Source organism: Oncorhynchus masou, chromosome 23 (assembly GCF_036934945.1).
Source record: "Oncorhynchus masou masou isolate Uvic2021 chromosome 23, UVic_Omas_1.1, whole genome shotgun sequence".
Lineage (NCBI taxonomy): Eukaryota > Metazoa > Chordata > Actinopteri > Salmoniformes > Salmonidae > Oncorhynchus > Oncorhynchus masou.
In genome coordinates this window covers 46,236,865-46,258,778 of record NC_088234.1, presented here as the reverse complement: position 1 = coordinate 46,258,778, position 21,914 = coordinate 46,236,865, and the positions used below count along the sequence as shown (strand labels likewise).

At 42.9% G+C, this 21,914-nt stretch overlaps 1 protein-coding gene across 4 annotated transcripts in view; it reads left to right on the top strand.

Moving 5' to 3' along the window:
• Positions 1-20,872, top strand: part of LOC135510915 (cullin-9-like) — a 70,248-nt gene extending 49,376 nt beyond the window's left edge. For 3 of the 4 annotated variants that reach the window (XM_064932242.1, XM_064932243.1, XM_064932244.1), the window contains 13 exons: positions 78-207; positions 438-640; positions 819-1,072; positions 2,366-2,741; positions 5,341-5,481; positions 6,846-7,010; positions 7,247-7,410; positions 7,564-7,657; positions 9,656-9,841; positions 13,457-13,574; positions 18,294-18,427; positions 18,561-18,652; positions 18,769-20,872. In XM_064932242.1, coding sequence (XP_064788314.1) covers positions 78-207; positions 438-640; positions 819-1,072; positions 2,366-2,741; positions 5,341-5,481; positions 6,846-7,010; positions 7,247-7,410; positions 7,564-7,657; positions 9,656-9,841; positions 13,457-13,574; positions 18,294-18,427; positions 18,561-18,652; positions 18,769-18,943 — 2,232 coding nt within the window. In that variant the 3' untranslated portion in view covers positions 18,944-20,872. Of the gene's footprint in view, positions 1-77; positions 208-437; positions 641-818; positions 1,073-2,365; positions 2,742-5,340; positions 5,482-6,845; positions 7,011-7,246; positions 7,411-7,563; positions 7,658-9,655; positions 9,842-13,456; positions 13,575-18,293; positions 18,428-18,517; positions 18,653-18,768 lie in introns of all 4 variants that reach the window. The other variant, XM_064932245.1, reaches the window with a different exon arrangement.
• The last annotated feature ends 1,042 nt before the right edge of the window (positions 20,873-21,914 follow it).

Sequence of the window (21,914 nt, the reverse complement as noted above, 5' to 3'; positions counted from 1 at the left end):
CAGTGCGATGGGGAAATTGAGTTTAAGAATTACATTTTTTAAATGAACACTAAACTACCTCCTGTTGTTATTTTCAGGATGTATCTGTGGAGGCTCTTCAGCAGGCTACAGGCCTTTCTCCGACAGTGCTGGCCCATGCACTGTCTCCCCTCACTGCAGAGAAGGGCATTCTCACCACAGACAGCCCTGACACCAATCTTGTGAATGGTGAGCTCCCGCTCTGTCTTTCCCTGGCTAGTTCTTTCTCTGAGCCTTTCACAAATGCATTCTATGGAGCTACTGTGGATCCCTCCAATCCAGCAATTTTTTTACAAAAACAAGATTCCATCCCCTGAATTGTTCCCCAGTTAGATGTTATTTTCATGACAGCTTTGAATTTACTGTTGGCGTTTGTGGAGTTGGATTGAATGTAAGGTTTTGTCCTGCTCTACACATAGGAGTCCTGAGGTTGAACATAAAAGCTCTGTCTCAGAGTTTGGAAAACCACAGCTACTGCTACCTGCTGCCAAAGCAGACCTACCTGAATGTGGACGAGGACGCTGCCTGCTCGCTGGAGAGGAAGAGGAACTTCATCTACTGCCTCGTCATCCAGATCATGAAGGCTGAGAAAGAGATGAACATAGACAACCTGGTGTTCAGAGTAAGGCCTTGTTCCCTCGTGTGACCAATGGAGATGATCAACTCATCCTATGTTTTATTTTATTTAACTTTTATTTAACTAGATAAGTCAGTTAAGAACAAATTCTTGTTCAGCGGAGAACGACAGCAAGCAGTGGGTGTCTTTTATGTCCCTTATTTTATCCCTTGTCCTCCCTCAGGTGTTGGAGACGTGTCAGAAGCGGGAGGTGACTCGTTCCCCAGGCTCGGTGCGTTTCAGCTGCAGCACTACAGACGTGCTGTCCTGTGTCATGCACGTCATCAGCAAGGGCTACATCAGGCGCAACGAGGACAGCCCCCACATCGTGGAGTTCCTGCCTGAAGACCCCTCCACTCCCCAGAAGGGCCAGGCGCATTTCTCCTTCACCAAGGCAGAGCTGAAGAATAACCCCAGCAGCAGCAACACCGACATCAGGTGTGCGGATGACCCTTGACCTAGTGGGGGAAGGGTTTTTAATGTAGATTGCTGGTGTGGCCTCTCGGTTGATTCTGTATCTCAGGGCAAGTTCTTTGTTTTTGAATTGTAGGGAAGGAGAGTATAATAATTACTAACAAGCTTTCTTTTCCATGTATATGTCTGTCTGCTATAGCCATTGCATAAATGCTTTAATAGCTAACCAATTGGGTTGAGGTCTTCAGCCCTGACGTTACAGCACTTATTTGTGCCATATGTACTTGTTCTTTGTCCTAGTTGAGCTTTTAAATACACATTGACCTAAACTGTGGCTGCATGGCAATGTCAGTCATTTCACATACAGGATGACCATTGACTACTGATGCTGTTTATCTAAACCTTCAAAGAAACCCATGGCTCTAATAGTCTAATACATGCAACACAAAAAAATATCTAGGCTGTTATGCCATATGTTGAGAAACAGTCAAAAGATGCTAGTGCATGTTCTATTAATATAAATAAAAAAGAACATTTGAACTTTGAACCATGTTTGTTGCTTTCTTATTTTAATTTTATTTTTGTACCCCTTTTTCTCCCCAATTTCGTGGTTTCCAATTGTTTAGTGGCTACTATCTTGTCTCATCGCTACAACTCATGTACGGGCTCGGGAGAGACGAAGGTTGAAAGTCATGCGTCCTCCGATACACAGCCCAACCAAGCTGTACTGTTTCTTAACACAGCGCCCTCCAACCCGGAAGCCAGCCGCACCAATGTGTCGGAGGAAACACCGCGCATCTGGCAACCTTGGTTAGCGCGCACTGCGCCCGGCCCGCCACAAGAGTTGCTGGTGTGCTCCCTAACCCGGACGACGCTAGGCCACGGACCTGCCGGTCACGGCTGGTTACGACAGAGCCTGGGCGCGAACCCAGAGTCTCTGGTGGTGCAGCTGGTGCTGCAGTACAGCGCCCTTAACCACTGCGCCACCCGGGAGGCGTTGCTTTCTTATTTTGTGTGGGTATAATACAGTAGTCTAGAAATGCTGTGTGGGGTGATCGTTTTTAATAAAGATACCACAATTTGTCTCTACAACGTTTTGCAGTTAAAATCACACGAATTACTAACCTGATAATTACAAGCTCTGCTTTCCATAAGGATGTTATTCTGCCGCACTGTTTTTAATGACACATGCTTGTTCTCTGAAATGAGAGTATTTCCAACGTAATTATACTAAGCTGTGACCCTCTTCACATTTAGAGTTTAAGATTTCCATAGATGTAACTTACCTCTTGTGACCCGCTGTGTCTTCTCCTCCAGCCTGGAAGGCATCTTTGCAGCCCCTCAGAGTGTGGAAGACGGGGTCCTGGAGGCTGTCCTGTTGTCCATGGGCCGGACTATGAACCAGGAGGAGGTCCGGCAGCTGATGCAGAGCACAGTGCAGCAGGTCTCTGGCACCCTGACTCTGGACCTGGACCGGGCTGAGCACCTGCTGGTCCACTGCAAGTGGAACATGGACGTGCTAATCCAGCGCTACACAGACGACCCAGACTCCCTGGTCATGGCTGCTGGGCTGAGGGGCTGGAACCCCCAGCCACCCCCCAGCCCTGTGTCCAGCTGCCCTGTGTGCCTCATCTCTCAAACAGGGGAGGCAGAGCCCGTTCCCACCCTCTGCTGCATGCACTACTGCTGCCGGGTCTGTCACTTTACCAATTTTTCTAATCCTTTTCTAACTTTAAATGAGTTTAATCTTGTATAGATGCTTTAAAGGGACATTTTGAAGTTGCTATATAATTTTTTTAACTTAGAAATTAATATGTACCCATTGATTCTTGCCTTCACAAAGTATTCATACATTTTGTTACAGCCTCAAATCAAAATGGATTTAATATATATTTTCCCATCCCATCTATACACAATACCCCATAATGACAAAGTGAAAACATGGTTTAGATTTTTTCCCCCCCCACATTATTTGAAGTGAGATAGAGAAATACACAACAAAGTATGTGGACACCTGATTGTCAAACATCTCATTCTAATTATTAATATGGAGTTGTTCTCCCCGCTTTGCTGCTAAATCAGCATCCACTCTTCTGGGAAGGATTTCCACTAGCTGTTGGAACATTGATGCATGGACTTGCTTCCATTCAGCTAAAAGAGCATTAGTGAGGTCGGGCACTGATATTGGGCGATATTAGCTCGCAGTCTGCGTTCCAATTCATCCCAAAGGTGTTCAATGGGGTTGAGGTCAGGGCTATATGCAGGCCAGTCAAATTCTTCCACACCGATCTCAAAAACCCATTTCTGCATGGACATCGCTATGTGCACGGGGCAATTGTCATTCTGAAACAGCAAAGGGCCTTCCCAAACTGTTGCCACAAAGTTGGAAGCACAGAATCGTCTAGAATGTCATTGTATGCTGTCGGATTAAGATCTACTTTCACTGGAACTAAGAGGCCTAGACCGAACCATGAAAAACAGCCCCAGACCATTATTGCTCCTCCACCAAACTTAGTTGGCACTATGCATTGGGGTAGGTAGCGTTCTCCTGGCGTCGGTCGGACTACAGATGGTGAACTTGATTCATCACTCCAGAGAACGCCTTTCCACTGCTCCAGAGTCCAATGGTGGCGAGTTTTACACCACGCCAACCAACACTTGGAATTGCGCATGTTGATCTTAGGCGTGTGTGGCTGCTTGGCTATGGAAAGCCATTTCATGAGACTCCCGACAAACCGTTCTTGTGCTGACGTTGCTTCCAGAGGCAGTTTGGAACTTGGTATGGAGTTTTGCCACCCGAGAACAGACAATGTTTATGTGCTTCAGCATTTTGAGTTCCCGTTCTGTGAGCTTGTGTAGCCTACCACTTCGCGGCTGAGCCATTGTTGCTCCTAGGCGTTTCCACTTCACAATAACGGCACTTACACCTGACTGGGGCAGCTCTAGCAGGGCAGAAATTTGACGAGCTGACTTGTTGGAAAGGTGGCATCCCATGACGGTGCCATGTTGAAAGTCACTGAGCTATTCAGTACGGCCCATTCTACTGCCTATGTTTGTCTATGGAGATTGACGTCCACAGGTGGGGTTTGTGCTTACAGCCCAACACCGTGCAGGACGTTTGGCATTTCGCCACAGGCGCCCTGTGCTCTTCACAGATGAAAGCAGGTTCACACTGAGCACATGTGACAGACGTGACAGAGTCTGGAGACGCCGTGGAGAACGTTCTGCTGCCTGCAACATCCTCCAGCATGACCGGTTTGGCGGTGGGTGAGTCATGGTGTGGGGTGGTATTTCTTTGGGGGGCCGCACAGCCCTCCATGTGCTCACCAGAGGTAGCCTAACTACCATTAGGTACCGAGATGAGATCCTCAGACCCTTTGTGAGACCATATGCTGGTGCGGTTGGCCCTGGGTTCCTCCTAATGCAAGACAATGCTAGACCTCATGTGGCTGGAGTGTGTCAGCAGTTCCTGCAAGAGGAAGGCATTGATGCTATGGACTGGCACGCCCGTTCCCCAGACCTGAATCCAATTTAGCACATCAGGGACATCATGTCTCGCTCCATCCACCAACGCCACGTTGCACCACAGACTGTCCAGGAGTTGGCGGATGCTTTAGTCCAGGTCTGGGAGGAGATCCCTCTTCCCGCCACCTCATCAGTAGCATGCCCAGGCGTTGTAGGGAGGTCATACAGGCACGTGGAGGCCACACACACTACTGAGCCTCATTTTGACTTGTTTTAAGGACATTACTTCAAAGTTGGATCAGTCTGTAGTGTGGTTTTCCACTTTAATTTTGAGTGTGACTCCAAATCCAGACCTCCATGGGTTGATAAATTTGATTTCCATTGATAATGTGATTTTGTTGTCAGCACTTTCAACTATGTAAAGAAAAAAGTATTTAATAAGAATATTTCATTCATTCAGATCTAGGATGTGTTATTTTAGTGTTCCCTTTTATTTTTTTGAGCAGTGTATAAGATAGTTTTACAATGTTTGTAAACAAACACTACAGCCTTAAAGCATGGTTTAAACTACACATTTGATATCATGGATGGTCAGTCCCTTCATGGATAGCTCGGTCTATAAATTTGAGCGGTTAGATTTCTCCAACCCCATCCCTCAGCTTTTTACCTGAAACCAGGGTGAGGGAGCTTTGTTATTATTTCAACTGCTGATTGCTGCTTTAAGGATGAATTAGCCTGTTCATGTTGAGTCGGAACATCTGCTCCTAATTTATGTGTGAACAGTTTGTCACAGGACTCCCATTTCATGATTTATTTTTTCTTCCTAGTCTTGCTGGCAGGAGTACCTCACGGCCAGAATTGAGCAGAACCTGGTGATGAACTGCAACTGTCCAATAACAGACTGCCGAGCACAACCTACTTCCCAGTTCTTCTTCAACATCCTGACCAACAAGGACACCATCACCAAGGTCTGCACCCCCCCCCCCCCACACACACACACACACACACACACACACACACACACACACACACACACACACACACACACAAGGGCATCACACTTGAAGTGAATTTGGAAAGTATTCAGGGAGTTTCTCCCATTCTTATCTGCATATCCTCTTAAGATCTGTCAGGTTGGATGGGGAGCATCTTGCACAGCTATTTTCAGGTCTCTCCAGAGATGTTTGATTGGGTTCAAGTCCGGGCCCTGGCTGGGCCACTCAAGGACATTGAGACTTGTCCCGAAGTCACTCCTGCGTTGTCTTGGCTGTTTGCTTAGGGTCGTTGTCCTGTTGGAATTTGAACCTTTTCCACATTCTCATTTCCTAAGCGCTCTGGAGCATGTTTTCATCAAGGATCTTGCTATAGTTAACTCTGTTAATCTTTCCCTTGATCCTGAGAAGTCTTCCAGTCCCTGCCGTTGAAAAACATCCCTACATCATGATGCTGACACCACCATGCTTCACCGTAAGGATGGTGCCAGGTTTCTTCCAAATGTGACACTTGGTATTCAGGCCAAAGAGTTGCATATGGGTTTCATCAGACCAAAGAATCTTGTTTCTCATGTTCTGAGAGTCTAGGTGCCTTTTGGAAAACTCCAAGTCGGCTGTCGTGCCTTTACTGAGGAGTGGCTTTTGTCTGGCCACTCTACCATAAAGGCCTGATTGGTGGAGTGCTGCAGAGATGTTGGTCCTTCTTGGAAGGTTCTCCCATCTCCACAGAGGAACTCTGGAGCTCTGTCAGAGTGACCATTGGGTCTTGGTCACCTCCCTGACCAAGGCCCTTATCCCCGATTGCTCAGTTTGGCCGGGCGGCCAGCTCTAGGAAGAGTCTTGGTGGTTGCAAACTTCCATTTAAGAATGACGGAGGACCGTCAATGCTGCAGAATTCTTTTGGTACCCTTCCCCAGATCTGTGTCTCGTCACAATCCTGTCTCGGAGCTCTGAGGACAGTTCCTTCGACCTCATGGCTTGGTTTTTGCTCTGACGTGCACTGGATGATCCATGGACACAGGATGCAGCTGAGCTCAATTTCGAGTATCATAGCAGAAGGTCTATCTAAGTAAGGTATTTCTGTTTTTGATTTTTAGAAATTTGCAAATATTTCTAAACCTGTTTTTGTTTTGTCATTATGGGGTATTGTGTGTAGATTGAGCGTTTTTACTTATATAATCCATTTTAGAATAAGGCTCTAACGTAACAAAAAATACTTAATGTACTGTATATAAACCCATAAAGTTATGTCTGTCCAGTTGTACATGTTTGCTGATCGTGAGTTTAAAACAGTAGCGCCTATCCATCCTCTGAGGCTCCTGTCCTCTGTTTCTCCTCAGTATGAGAACGCTCTCCTCCGAGGTTATGTGGAGTGCTGCTCCAACCTGACCTGGTGCACCAACCCCGTGGGCTGTGACCAGATCCTGTGCAGGGAGAACATTGGCAGCATGGGCACCTGCTCAAAGTGCTGCTGGTCCTCCTGCTTCAGCTGCAACTTCCCAGAGGTTAGCACTGAGCTGTTATACACGTCTCCTGTCCTCATTCATGTGGTTTATTTGTCTCTTTTTTTAATTTTATTTTTATTTCAATGGCATTGAATCAGAAATCCATATTTGTACAGATACCCATCAGACTTGGTGTAGTGTAAATCTATCTAGTACATACAGTATTTTGTTCATAGAGACAAGTAAGCATAGAGTATAGATTTATGCTGATTTCTTAACCTCCACTATCTCCCCAGGCTCACTACCCAGCCAGCTGCAGTCACATGTCCCAGTGGATAGACGATGGTGGCTACTACGAGGGTATGACCATGGAAGCTCAGAGTAAGCACCTTGCCAAACTCATCTCCAAACGCTGCCCCAGCTGCCAGGCCCAGATAGAGAAGAACGAAGGGTGCCTACAGTAAGTATAAAGCCACTGGACCCGTTTCAATCCTCAGACCTGTTTGTTCTCTGTCGATTTCCATCAAACTATTTCATGATTTACCTGAAGTATGTTGTAGGGATTTCTAGGCATCACTGTTACTGCCACTCAGTGTCAAAACATTTTTTTCAGTATGACTTGTGCCAAATGTAATCATGGATTTTGCTGGAGGTGTCTCAAGCCATGGAAACCAACCCACAAAGATTACTTCAACTGCTCAGCTATGGTAATTCCAATTGACTTGATTTAAGTTAAGTTTGTGCTTCATACGATTTTGTATAAATGCAAAGGGTTTCCCCTCCATATGTATTTGGACAGTGAATTTTTTATTTGGCTCTGTACCCCACCATTTTGGATTTGGTCAAATGTTTCATGAGGCCACTTTACAGAATGTCACCTTTTATTTGAGGGTGTGTTCATACATATCTCTTTTACCGTTTAGAAATGAAAGCACTTTATGTACAGTGCCTTCGGAAAGTATTCAGACCCCTTGACTTTTTCCACATTTTGTTACGTTACAGCCTTTCTCTGAAATTGATTAAATAAATAAAACATCCTTCGCAGTCTATACATAATACCCCATAATGACAAAGGGAAAACTTCTTTTTAGAAATGTAAAACAAAATAATTAACAGATACCTTATTTACATAAGAATTCAGACCCTTTGCTATGAGACTCAAAATGGAGCTCAGAGGCATCCTGTTTCCATTGATCATCCTTGAGATGTTTCTTCAACTTGATTGGAGTCCACCTGGTGGTAAATTCAATTGATTGGACATGATTTGGAAAGGCACACACCTGTCTATATAAGGTCCCACAGTTGACTGTGCATGTCAAAGCAAAAACAAGGCCTTGAGGTCGAAGGAATTGTCCGTAGAGCGCCGGGACAGGATTGTGTTGAGGCACAGATCAGGGGAAGGGTACAAAAACAATTCTGCCACATTGAAGGTCCCCAAGAACACAGTGCCTCCATCCTTAATTGGAAGACGTTTGGAACAACCAAGACTCTTCCTAGAGCTGGCCACACGGCCAAATTGAGCAATGAGGGGGGAAGGGCCTTGGTCAGGGAGGTGACCAAGAACCCAATGGTCACTCTGATAGAGCTCCAGAGTTCCTCTGTGGAGATGGGAGAACCTTCCAAGAAGGACCAACATCTCTGCAGTACTCCACCTAACAGGCCTCTATGGTAGAGTGGCCCGACGTAAGCCACTCCTCAGTAAAAGGCACAACAGCCCTAAAGATTCTCTGGTCTGTTGAAACCAAGATTGGAATCTTTGGCCTGAATGCCAAGCGTCAGGTCTGGAGGAAATCTGGCACCATCCCTACAGTGAAGCATGATGGTGGAAGCATCATGCTGTGGGGATGTTTTTTAGCAGCAGGGACTGGGAGACTCGTCAGGATCGGGGCAAAGATGAACAGAGCAAAGTACAGAGATCCTTGATGAAAACCTGCTCCAGTGTGCTCAGGACCTCAGATTGGGACGAAGGTTCACCTTCCAACAGGACAGCGACCCTAAGCTCACAGCCAAGACAGCGCAGGAGTGGCTTCGGGACAAGTCTCAATGTCCTTGAGTTGCCCAGCCAGAGTCAGAACTTTAACCGATCTAACATCTCTGGAGAAACCTGAAAATAGCTGTGCAGTGACGCTCCCCATCCAACCTGATGGAACTTTAGAGGATCTGCAGAGAAGAATGGGAGAAACTTCCCAAATACAGGTGTGTCAAGCTTGTAGCATCATACCCAAGAAGACTCGATGCTGTAATCGCTGCCAATGTGCTTCAACAAAGTACTGAGTAAAGGGTCTGAATACTTATGTAAATGTGGTATTTTATTTTTTATTATAAATGAGCAAACATTTCTAACAACCTGTTTTTGCTTTGTCATTAATGGGGTATTGTGTGTAGATTGAGGAAAAGGGGTCTGAATACTTTTCGAAGGCACTATCTAGTCCCCCCCATTTGAGGAAGTCAAGTATTTGGACAAATTTGCTTACTGTATTAAAGGAGTCAAAGGTTTAGTATTTTGTCTTTTCACTCAATGACTACATCAAGCTTGTACAAACTTGTTGGATGCATTTGCAGTTTTTGGTTGCGTTTTGATTATATTTTGCCCAATGGGAACTGAATGGTGAATAATGTATTTTCTCATTTTGGAGTCACTTTTATTGTGACTAAGAATAGAATGTGTGATCCAATGCAGTGATCCACCTTTTTTCTGACTGCAGGTGAGTAAAGCAGCAAGGCAGGAAAAGAAGTTCCAAGACTACAACGAGAGATGCACTTTCCACAACCAAGCCAAGGACTTCGCCATCAATCTAGAGAGCAAAGTCTCCTCCATCAATGAAGCCTTGCAAATGAAGTCGTTGACGTTTGTTATTGATGCCTGCAAAGTCCTCGCTCAAGCGCGCAAGGTAAGAGGAAGTAAACTAATTAGAAAATAACTGTCCAATCGGTAGAGACATTTAAGCAAATACCACGCAATCACCAATCACCATGCACGCTTTTGGAACATTGACATTTAAAAAAGTCTAATAAATCAATTTAATATACACCATCACAATATATCCTTTATTTTAGGCAGGTGTAAAGAAACATGATATGAAGAACATGTATTTTAGAATAACAGAATAGGAGTTGGCCTAGTATATGTTATCTATGCACCATGCCATAGGCTGTATGTAGGCTTGTTCATTAAGCAGACAAGATATGCTTTAGTCGGATGCTGTTGTTTTATAATCTATGATTTTATAGTAAGAAGAATATAATTGAACTTATCTGAATAAAATATAAACAGTATTTGTCCCATTCTGGTGTTAGTGCACATATGAGCATAAAAGTGATCATTTGAAACCGGTCCTATACACTAGATTAAGTTTGCCACTTTAGTTGCTGAACAAACATATAAATGCAACAATTTCAAAGATTTTACTGAGTTACAGTTCATACAATTTAGATCATTCATTAGACCCTAATCTATGGATTTCACATGACTGGGAATATAGATATGCATCCGTTGGTCACAGATACTTCAAAACACGTAGGGGCATGGATCAGAGAACCAGTCAGTATCTGGTATGACCACCATTTGCCTCATTCAGTGTGACACGTCTCCTTCGCTCAGGCTGTTGATTGTGGCATGTGGAATGTTGTCCCACTCCTCGTCAATGGCTGTGTGAAGTTGCTGGATATTGGCGGGAACTGGCACATGCTGTCGTAAACGTTGATCCAGAGCATCCCAAACATGTTCAATGGATGACATGTGGTGAGTATGCAGGCCATGGAAGAATTGGGACATTTTCAGCTTCCAGCAATTGTGTATAGATTCTTGCGACATGGGGCCGTGCATTATCATGCTGAAACATGAGGTGATGGCGGTGGATGAATAGCACGATCTTGTCACAGTATCTCTGTGAATTCAAATTGCCATCGATAAAATGCAATTGTTTATTGTCCGTAGCTTATGCCTGCCCATACCATAAACCCACTGGCCACCATGGGGCACTCGCTGATAGCAAAGTTTGCTGTCTACCATCTGCCTGGTACAGTTGAAACCGGGATTAATCTGTGAAGAGCACACTTCTCCAGCGTGCTAGTGGCCATCGACGGTTAGCATTTGCCCACTGAAGCCAGTTATGATGCCAAACTACAGTCAGGTCAAGACCCTGGTAAGATCGATGAGCACGCAGATGAGCTTCTATGAGACGATTTCTGACAGTTGTGTGGAAATTCTTTGGTTGTGCAAACCCACAGTTTCATCAGCTGTCCGGGTGGCTGGTCTCAGACGACCCTGCAGGTGATGAAGCCGGATGTGGAGGTCCTGGGCTGGTGTGGTTGTGATGCCGGTTAGACATACTGCCAAATTTTCTAAAATAACTTTGGAGTTGGATTATGGAAGAGAAATCAACGTTCAATTGTCTGGCAACAGCTCTGGTGGACATTCCTGAAGTCAGCATGCCAATTGCATGCTCCCTCAGCTTGAGACATCTGTGGCATTGTGTTGGATGACAAAACTGTACATTTTAGAGTGGCCTTTTGTCCCCACCACAAGGTGCATACTGTGTAATGATCATGCTTGTTTAATCAGCTTATTGATATGCCACACCTGTCAGGTGGATGGATTATTTTGGCAAAGGAGAAATGCTCACTAACAGGGAATGTAAACAAATTTGTGCATATATGACATGAATAATATTTTTGTGCATATGGAACATTTCTGGGATTGTTTATTTCAGCTCATGAAACATGGGACCAACACTTTACAAGTTGCATGTATATTTTTGTTGAGAATAAATCTTAGACTGTCTTAGAAATCAAAATGTATATGGGCTGCATGGTGACACTATAGGCTATTGATGTTTTGGGAAAGTCACAAAAAAAGCTTGCGCTCTGTTCCTTGCCTCAGGCTGCACATGTGGTTCTCAATTTAATCCCATCTTTACTAATATGCTAAATGTGTTTATATTTAGTATGGCCCATTCATGGACAGGGGAAGTGAGATGTCGTCACTCGAATAGCGAATGGCCCATTTAATGGACAGGGGAAGTGAGATGTCGTCACTCGAATAGCGAATGGCCCATTAATGGACAGGGGAGGTGAGATGTTGTCACTCGAATAGCGAATGGCCCATTAATGGACAGGGGAAGTGAGATGTCGTCACTCGAATAGCGAATGGCCCTTAATGGACAGGGGAAGTGAGATGTCGTCACTCGAATAGCGAATGGCCCTTAATGGACAGGGGAAGTGAGATGTCGTCACTCGAATAGCGAATGGCCATTAATGGACAGGGGAAGTGAGATGTCGTCACTCGAATAGCGAATGGCCCATTAATGGACAGGGGAAGTGAGATGTCGTCACTCGAATAGCGAATGGAGGCCGCTTTCCCACCGGTTCGTTTTTCAATCATGACGGGTTATTTCACTTCATGCATCAACTTCTGTTTTTGTGGAGCATGCAGCCTCTTGCTGCACGACAGGTGATGTTCTGCCCAAACTCTGTATACCATGGGCTCTAAAACCCTGTTCCTGCAGCATCCCAGTGCTTCATTTGGGAAACCAAGTCAAATCTTTTCATGAACATTGATAGTAAATAAAGAAAAAAATCACAACGAAAAACAGGCTATTTCATTGAACTGTTGCCAGCCCCTCTCTCTGCATGTTCGAGAAAGGAATGAAGGATACAGAGATAGAAACGGAGGGCGGTGAGATTCTGTAGCTAAAGCCTATTACTAGGCTATTCAAATACAAATTCACTATAATTGTGGGCTAACTCTAAGTCACACTGCACAATTGATGAATCAATAGCATCTCCTAGGCCTATACGTTCTCTCCCAGACTCATGGATAGAAAGTTTGGAGCGTAGAATAAGGTAACCAGTCCATCCAGTATGCAAAACAATACAGTCCACACTCAAAGGCAATTGCTAGAATTTTAATTTTGGCGTATTGCCCAGACCAATTTTGAAACAAACATCTTAAGTCAGTTTAAAATATTTTTCTGCCATGTGTAATATGCGGTACGCTCTGTATTGTATAATGAAACAATCATTATTTTAATTCAATGTTTTTTCAGGCTTGGGCACATATTATAGGTCTGTGTAAGCTCGAGTATGCATATGTTTTTTTTATTTTTATGAATCATCACATTAGAAATCGTCTTTGAAACAACATCCACAACGACCATGTTTTCCACTGCTTCAGCCAATCAGCCAAGTGTAGAAAAAAAAGAAAGCACAATAAAGTTTTGATGAGTGTTTGATGGCATTTTCATTGATGTTAGAGGGACAATTGAGCACTGAGTACCAGGCCATTAGTGACCTTCTGGTCTTTAGTTTGTTGGGTACTACCAATGCATGTCCACAGTGCATAAAAGGAGATTACCTTGACTCAACGGTCACATGGCGTTTTACTGCGGTCATGACTGCCAGTGTGGCGGTAATACGGTCACCTCAAGAGCCCTATTCATGATGAACCTTTTCAGCATTTAAAAGATATGACTAATATGGATCCCTTGCCTGACTCTGCCATGTAGGTGCTGGCCTACTCGTGTGTGTACAGCTACTACAACCAGGACACAGAGAAGATGGATGTGATGGAGCAGCAAATGGAAGCCCTGGAGCTTCACACCAATACACTACAGATCCTGCTGGGTAAGACCTGCAGGAATTACAGTGCCTAGAGAAAGTATTCACACCCCTTCTTAACCTATCCACATTTTGTTGTTCCAGCCTGAATTTAAAATGGATTAAATTTAGATTTTGTGTCACTGGCCTAAACATAATACCCCACAATGTCAAGGTGGAATGATGTTTTTACAAATGAATACAAAATGAAAAGCTGAAATGTCTCGAGTATTAATAACCCCTTTGTTATGACGAGCCTAAATACAGTGCATTCGGAAAGTATTCAGATCCCTTCCATTTTATTTTTTGTTACGTCACAGCCTTGTTCTAAAATTGCTTAAATAAATAAATATCTTCAGTCTACACACAGTGCCCCATAATAACAAAACAAAAACTGTTTTTTACATATTTTCTTTGCAGATGTATCAAAAATCTCAAACGGATACCTTAAGTATTCAGACCTTTAGCTATTAGACTTGAAATTTAGCTCAGGTGCATCCTGTTTCCATTGATCATCCTTGAGATATTTCTACAACTTGATTGGAGTCCACCTATGGTAAATTCAATTGATTGGACATCTCTGCAGCACTCTACCAATCAGGCCTTTTAAGGTAGTGGCCAGATGGAATCCACTCCTCAGGGCAGATGACAAAAGGCACCTATGGACTCTCAGACAATGAGAAACAAGATTCTCTGTTCTGATGAAACCAAGATTGAAGTATTTGGCCTGAATGCCAAGCGTCACGTCTGGAGGAAACCTGGCACCATCCCAACGGTGAAGCATGGTGGTGGCAGCATCATGCTGTGAGGTGTTTTTCAGCGGCAGGGACTGGAAGACTAGTCCGAATAGAGGGAAAGATGAATGGAGCAAAGAACAGAGGTCCTTGATGAAAACATTGTAGTTACTCCACAATACTAACCTAATTGACAGTGAGAAGTAGGAATCCTGTACAAAACATGCATCTTGTTTGCAATAAGGCATTAAAGTAAAACTGCAAAAAATGTGGGAAAGAAATGTATGACCTAAATACAAAGCGTTGTGTTTGGGGCAAACACAACACATCACTGAGTACCACGCTTCATATTTTCATGCATGGTGGTGGCTACATCTTGTTATGGGAATGCTTGTCATTGGCAAGGACTAGGTAGTTTAGAATAAAAAATAATCCTAGAGGAAAATCTGGTTGTCTGCTTTCCAACAGACACAAATTCACCTTTCAGTAGGACAATAACTTAAAACACAAGGCCAAATATGCTTACCAAATCAATTTGTATTGGTCACATACACATGGTTAGCAGATGTTATTGTGAGTGTAGCGAAATGCTTGTGCTTCTAGTTCCCGACAGTGCAGCAATATCTAACAAGTAATATCTAACAATTTCACAACAAATAACTAATACACAACCATCTAAGTAAAGGAATGTATCGAGAATATGGATGAGCAATGACAGAGCAGCATAGGCTAAGATGCAATATAGAATGTAGTATATACAGTGCCTTGCGAAAGTATTCGCCCCCCTTGAACTTTGCGACCTTTTGCCACATTTCAGGCTTCAAACATAAAGATATAAAACTATATCTTTTTGTGAAGAATCAGCAACAAGTGGGACACAATCATGAAGTGGAACGACATTTATTGGATATTTCAAACTTTTTTTAACAATTCAAAAACTGAAAAATTGGGCGTGCAAAATTATTCAGCCCCTTTACTTTCAGTGCAGCAAACTCTCTCCAGAAGTTCAGTGAGGATCTCTGAATGATCCAATGTTGACCTAAATGACTAATGATGATAAATACAATCCACCTGTGTGTAATCAAGTCTCCGTATAAATGCACCTGCACTGTGATAGTCTCAGAGGTCCGTTAAAAGCGCAGAGAGCATCATGAAGAACAAGGAACACACCAGGCAGGTCCGAGATACTGTTGTGAAGAAGTTTAAAGCCGGATTTGGATACAGCTTTAAACATCCCAAGGAGCACTGTGCAAGCGATAATATTGAAATGGAAGGTGTATCAGACCACTGCAAATCTACCAAGACCTGGTCGTCCCTCTAAACTTTCAGCTCATACATGGAGAAGACTGATCAGAGATGCAGCCAAGAGGCCCATGATCACTCTGGATGAACTGCAGAGTTCTACAGCTGAGGTGGGAGACTCTGTCCATAGGACAACAATCAGTTGTATATTGCACACATCTGGCCTTTATGGAAGAGTGGCAAGAAGAAAGCCATTTCTTAAAGATATCCAAAAAAGTGTTGTTTAAAGTTTGCCACAAGCCACCTGGGAGACACACCAAACATGTGGAAGAAGGTGCTCTGGTCAGATGAAACCAAAATTGAACTTTTTGGCAACGATGCAAAACGTTATGTTTGGCATAAAAGCAAATCACCCTGAACACACCATACCCACTGTCAAACATGGTGGTGGCAGCATCATGGTTTGGGCCTGCTTTTCTTCAGCAGGGACAGGGAAGATGGTTAAAATTGATGGGAAGATGGATGGAGCCAAATACAGGACCATTCTGGAAGAAAACCTGATGGAGTCTGCAAAAGACCTGAGACGGAGATTTGTCTTCCAACAAGACAATGATCCAAAACATAAAGCAACATCTACAATGGAATGGTTCAAAAATAAACATATCCAGGTGTTAGAATGGCCAAGTCAAAGTCCAGACCTGAATCCAATCGAGAATCTGTGGAAAGAACTGAAAACTGCTGTTCACAAATGCTCTCCATCCATCCAACCTCACTGAGCTCGAGCTGTTTTGCAAGGAGGAATGGGAAAAAATTTCAGTCTCTCGATGTGCAAAACTGATAGAGACATACCCCAAGCGACTTACAGCTGTAATCGCAGCAAAAGGTGGAGCTACAAAGTATTAACTTAAGGGGGCTGAATCATTTTGCACGCCCAATGTTTCAGTTTTTGAATTGTTAAAGAAGTTTGAAATATCCAATAAATGTTGTTCCACTTCATGATTGTGTCCCACTTGTTGTTGATTCTTCACAAAAAAAATACAGTTTTATATCTTTGTTTGAAGCCTGAAATGTGGCAAAAGGTCGCAAAGTTCAAGAGGGCCGAATACTTTCGCAAGGCACTGTACATATGAGATGAGTAATGCAAAATATGTAAACATTATTAAAGTGGCATTTGTGACTAGCGTTCCATTTAAGTGGCCAACGATTTCACGTCTGTATGTATGCAGCAACCTCTCTGTGCTGGTAATGTTTGTTTAACAGTCGTCTGGTCTTGAGATGGAAGCTGTTTTTCAGACTCTCTGTCCCAGCTTTGATGCATCTGTAGACTGACCTCACCTTCTGGATGGTAGCGGGTTGAAAAGGCAGTGGCTCGGGTGGTTGTTGTCTTTGATCTTTTTGACCTTCCTGTGACATCAGGTGCTGTAGGTGTCCTAAAGGGCAGGTAGTTTGCCCCCGGTGATGTGTTGTGCAGACCACAACACCCTCTGGAGAGCCCTGCGATTGTGGGCGGTGCAGTTGCGGTGATACAGCTCGACAGGATGCTCTCAATTGTGCATCTGTACAAATTTGTGAGGGTTTTAGGTGACAAGCCTTCACCACACTCTGTGTGGATGGACCATTTCAGTTTGTCAGTGATGTGTACACCGAGGTACTTAACTTTCCACCATCTACACTGCTGTTCTGTCGGTGGATGGGGGGGTGCTCCCTCTGCTGTTTCCTGAGGTCCACTATCATCTCGTTTTTGTTGACATTGAGTAAGAGGTTATTTTCCTGACACCATATCCTGAGAGCTCTCACCTCCTCCCTGTAGGCTACCACAGTGTTCCTGAGTGGCCTAGTTAGTTTTGACTTAAATAGTCTTGAAATTGGCTGTCTAGCAATGATCAACAACCAACTTGACAGAGCTTGAAGAATTTAGAAAAGAATAATGTGCAAATATTGTACAGTCCAGTTGTACAAAACTCTTAGACCCACCCAAAAAGACTGCTGTAATGGCTGCCAAAGGTGATTCTAACATTTATGTACATTTGATTTCTGTATTTCATTTTCAATCAATAAAAAATACATGTGAAACATATTTTCACTTTGTCATTATGGGGAATAGTGTGTCGATGGGTGAGGATTTTTTTATTTTATTTAATCCATTTTGAATTCAGGCTGTAACACAACAAAATGTGGAATGATTCAAGGGGTATGAATAAAAGGATCATTGTAAGATTGTCAAGGCAAATTTCTATTACGTACATATTGGCATTTGAAAGGATTTCACTATTAGAGAGATGTTTTTACTTCAATGGAGACTTGCTCGCGTGACTCGAGGGATAGCCAGTGCGATGCACTCTGCTTGTTTAAGTAGAAGGTTAGAAGAGTTCTTACAGGTGTAAATTCAAACCATATAAAATAATGACAGATCTGATGGAAACAGGAAGTTTCTGTAAAAAATAACTGTTGCGCCACTTTGATTGACCGACAATAAGCTACACATGTGTAATGCGTTTTGGCTACCAGTGTGTCTTTTATGGGGCACACTCATAACTCAAACTCTTGCTTTATTAAAACTTTGTATGCAATGGTCTATTCTTGTAGGCTATTTAGCAATGTCACATAGGATAATTTTAGACACAGCCTTAAAAAAATGTTTTTATTCCTCAAATACTCTCCCAAGTAATCGAATACTAACATCTGTTTTGGATATTTGAACATCCCTACTTTTTGAGGATGTTTCATACACCATGGATGAGTTCTCATTGTCTGTGTCTTTCCCCTCCAGAGGAGACCCTGTTGCAGTGTACGGATCTAGCGTCCTGCATCCGTCTACTGAAGCCTGAGCACCTCAACACTGGCCTGGAACTCATTTGCCGCATTCAGGAGCGTCTGGTGGCCATTCTACAACACTCGACCCAGGTAGGGACTAGGGAGGGATTTACACACTGAAGAGCACAGCACAAAGTGTGGCGGTAATACTTATTGGGTGCTTTGTGGTCCAATCAACAGCAAGTCATGAGGGTTTCCTCCTGTCTGGTCTCTCCAAACACAGGACTTCCGAGTGGGATACAACTCCAAAACAGGACAGGAACTGGAATCTGCTCAAGCTTCAAATCTTTCTAAGACCACAGACGCCAACAAAGTGTGAGTACAGGAGATTTGGGAAGTGGATCTCTACATTGGTTCCTGGATCTAGTAGCTTATTACTGAGAAAATATTCTTCCTGATTTGCTGTGCTCACGGGTCTTCTCTCTCTGCAGGGCTGGGGGCTCTGAGTCTGACAACCATAACAACGAGGGTGGAGATGAGGCAGAGGAGGATGAATGGTATGACGATGAATATGTTCCCGAATGGCATGAAGATGACGAGGATGACTTCTTTTCTGATGATGACGAGTCCGAAAACCTAGAGAGGGATTTCAGTCCTTTTGACTAAACATCTGAAAATAGGAACAAAAAAATGTCAGTCTCAATCTGTGCAGGCACTGCAAGCACCACATAAATATATTTTGGGAAAAAAACAGTACTTAATAAACAAACAAAAATCCATCAGAGAGAGCGATGGGGACAGAGAAAAGCCATGGTCTGTTTTGAAGTGAGGCTGTGTGTGATCCTTCATTTTTCCAGTCAGCCTCTTTGCGCTTAGCCTTCACAATTTCAGTCCCATGCCACAACTGCAATTGTTAGATGGGCACACTTACATGTTCCACTTATTGTTCATCACATAGGTTTGAATTCCTAGAGCCTCATTCTTTTTCACATGACGCTGTTTTGAAGCCGATGAGGGTACCATGACTGTCAGACATAATGAAGGATCCCTGTAAGAAAATATTTGAGGTGTGACGATATACTTGAGAAAAAGCCCATACTTTGTGTAATACAAATGCTACTTTTTCATTTACCAGCGTGACTGAAAAGGGATTTTATAATCCAGCGCTAGGAAGGCTGTTAAATTGGCAGAATGTTGTTCATTGCCAAATGGCTTGCCTTGATATATTTTTGTAATACATGGATATATGCCTTCATTCATAACGATAAAGTACTCATTCAGAAAATGTATATTTCCATAATGAAACTTAAAACACTGAATTATTGTACGTTAATTTAGAAGGCTATTAAAAGCTCAAGACTGCGGTTAATACAATGTTTGTGCGACCTTTTCATGGGTTATTAAAGGGCTGCAAGGGAGAGAAGATTGGGAGGAAAAGGATGTAAGGTATTGGGTGTGCCTGACAACAGTAGCTGACGACTCGAAACATTCTTGCGCTGCATTGTAGTTCGCTACATACTTCTTCAGCGATTGGATCGTCTCTGACCAATCAGTGTCAAAACCAGTGACACATTTTCAAACCGCTGCTTTACCCATCGGTTTCTGGACCAATCAGACGGCCTTGAATGTGTTCGCAAGTCGGTGAAGGGTCAGGGAGGTACTCCAATCAATCAAATGTATTTTATAAATCCCTTTTTACATCAGCAGTTGTCACAAAATGCTTACACAGTTACCCATCCTTAAACCCCAATGCGCAAGCAATGCAGATGTAGAAGCACAGAGCCACTCATTGCAGAGATTAAACTAACGTCCGTGGGTGTAGCATTTGGCCGGAGCAAGGAGTCTGGGTAGTCAGGCAATGAGGGAGTTCTATTAACCTGAGCTGTGGTGCACCGTTCTATTGTCCACAACGTGAACTTGCAAAAGCGGTGAGGGGGGAGCGCCCTCACAAATGGAACAGTAATCTGCGCCGCTTTCATGTCAACAAGGCACAATGGTGCATAGTCTAAAACCTACATCTCTTTTCCATTAAATGTTTTAATTTTCAAACTAGTTTTCATTGGGAAGGCACAGAAAGCGTCTTTATCAAAAGCAATAACTTTTGCATATATGGGGCGGCAGGGTAGCCTAGTGGTTAGAGCATTGGACTAGTAACCGGAAGGTTGCAAGTTCAAAACACCCGAGCTGACAAGGTACAAATCTGTCGTTCTGCCCCTGAACAGGCAGTTAACCCACTGTTCCTAGGCCGTCATTGAAAATAAGAATTTGTTCTTAACTGACTTGCCTGGTTAAATAAAGGTAAAATAAAATTTAAAAAAATAAAAACATAATCCTACTCATTACTCCACGTGCTTAATCTAGCCTAGGCTATATCATGCTTTTGAAATTTACAATTTTTTTGTTGTTGATATTTTGTCAATGTTTATCTGTATATGGGTTGGGGTATTTGATATCTCAACATGCCATTTTGCTGTTGAGAGATCCTTATATTCACCATGTGCATCTTCAAAAAATGTATATTTCTGATCTCAATGTTGAATTTGTGCAATGTCAGCGGACGAAATAAATGCGCTTTCTGCAATCATGCTGGAGTGATTTCACTGTCTATGTATTATTTCATAACTACATTACCTGATTTAAACAAGACATTAACGTCATAAATATCATCATATGCTGCTAGAGAATACTTCTGTGTAGTGTGGGGGGAAATAGTTTGTTATTCCCTGGCTTTTCCCAAAGAATATCTATTATATTGACAACGGAAATACATGTCCTTAAAAGTGGAAGGAGAACAGGTGGGACCATTTTAGCCAATAAGAGTGCAGATACCAGTGGCGTAGTACATTTCCTGAGTGTTGTCGTGTGTTGCTGCCTTGCTATGTTGTCGTATTAGGTCTCTCTTTATGTAGTGTTATCTCTTTTGATGTGTGTTTTGTCCTATATTTCTATTGTATTTATAAAAAAAATAATCCCAGCCGTGTCCCCGCAGAAGGCCTTTTGGTAGGCCGTCATTGTAAATAAGAATTTGTTCTTAACTGACTTTCCTAGTTAAATAAATGTGAAATAAAATTGTGTGTACCGACAGATGTAGCCAATTGAATAGTCTATCCTTATAGAATATGCATAAAATGCATCCTCCAATTGCAACATCTGCCTATGCCCACACACATCTATTTAACCTCAAACACCAAGTTAGGCAACCCAATTTCAAAATAGGCCATAATCACTATCAATCGTGAATGATAAATCTTTGTTTTACTGGTGTCCAAACTGCATCTCCATCCCAGTTTCATGAGAATATGCATTTATATCTTCCTGAATTACTATTTCATGAGCAAATTAAATCAGATGGCGTTAAGCTATTAGCCTTGTAATTTGTTTCAGTCAAAGCATATGTCCTGCCTTGTGGTACGCTCTGACTTTTGGCGCATGTTTTTTTTTTTTTTTTTTACTATTCCGCTTCAGCTAACCATCATAAAATCAAATTAGAAATTAGGTATTTCTGGTGTGACGTTTTTGGCCTACTTTGCTATGGTATTATATTCGGTTCTGTTATGTAAAATGCAAATGAATCATTGTGATCTTGCGAGACGTTTATTTACCTTTTATCTAACTTTATTAAACGAGCACCATTGTG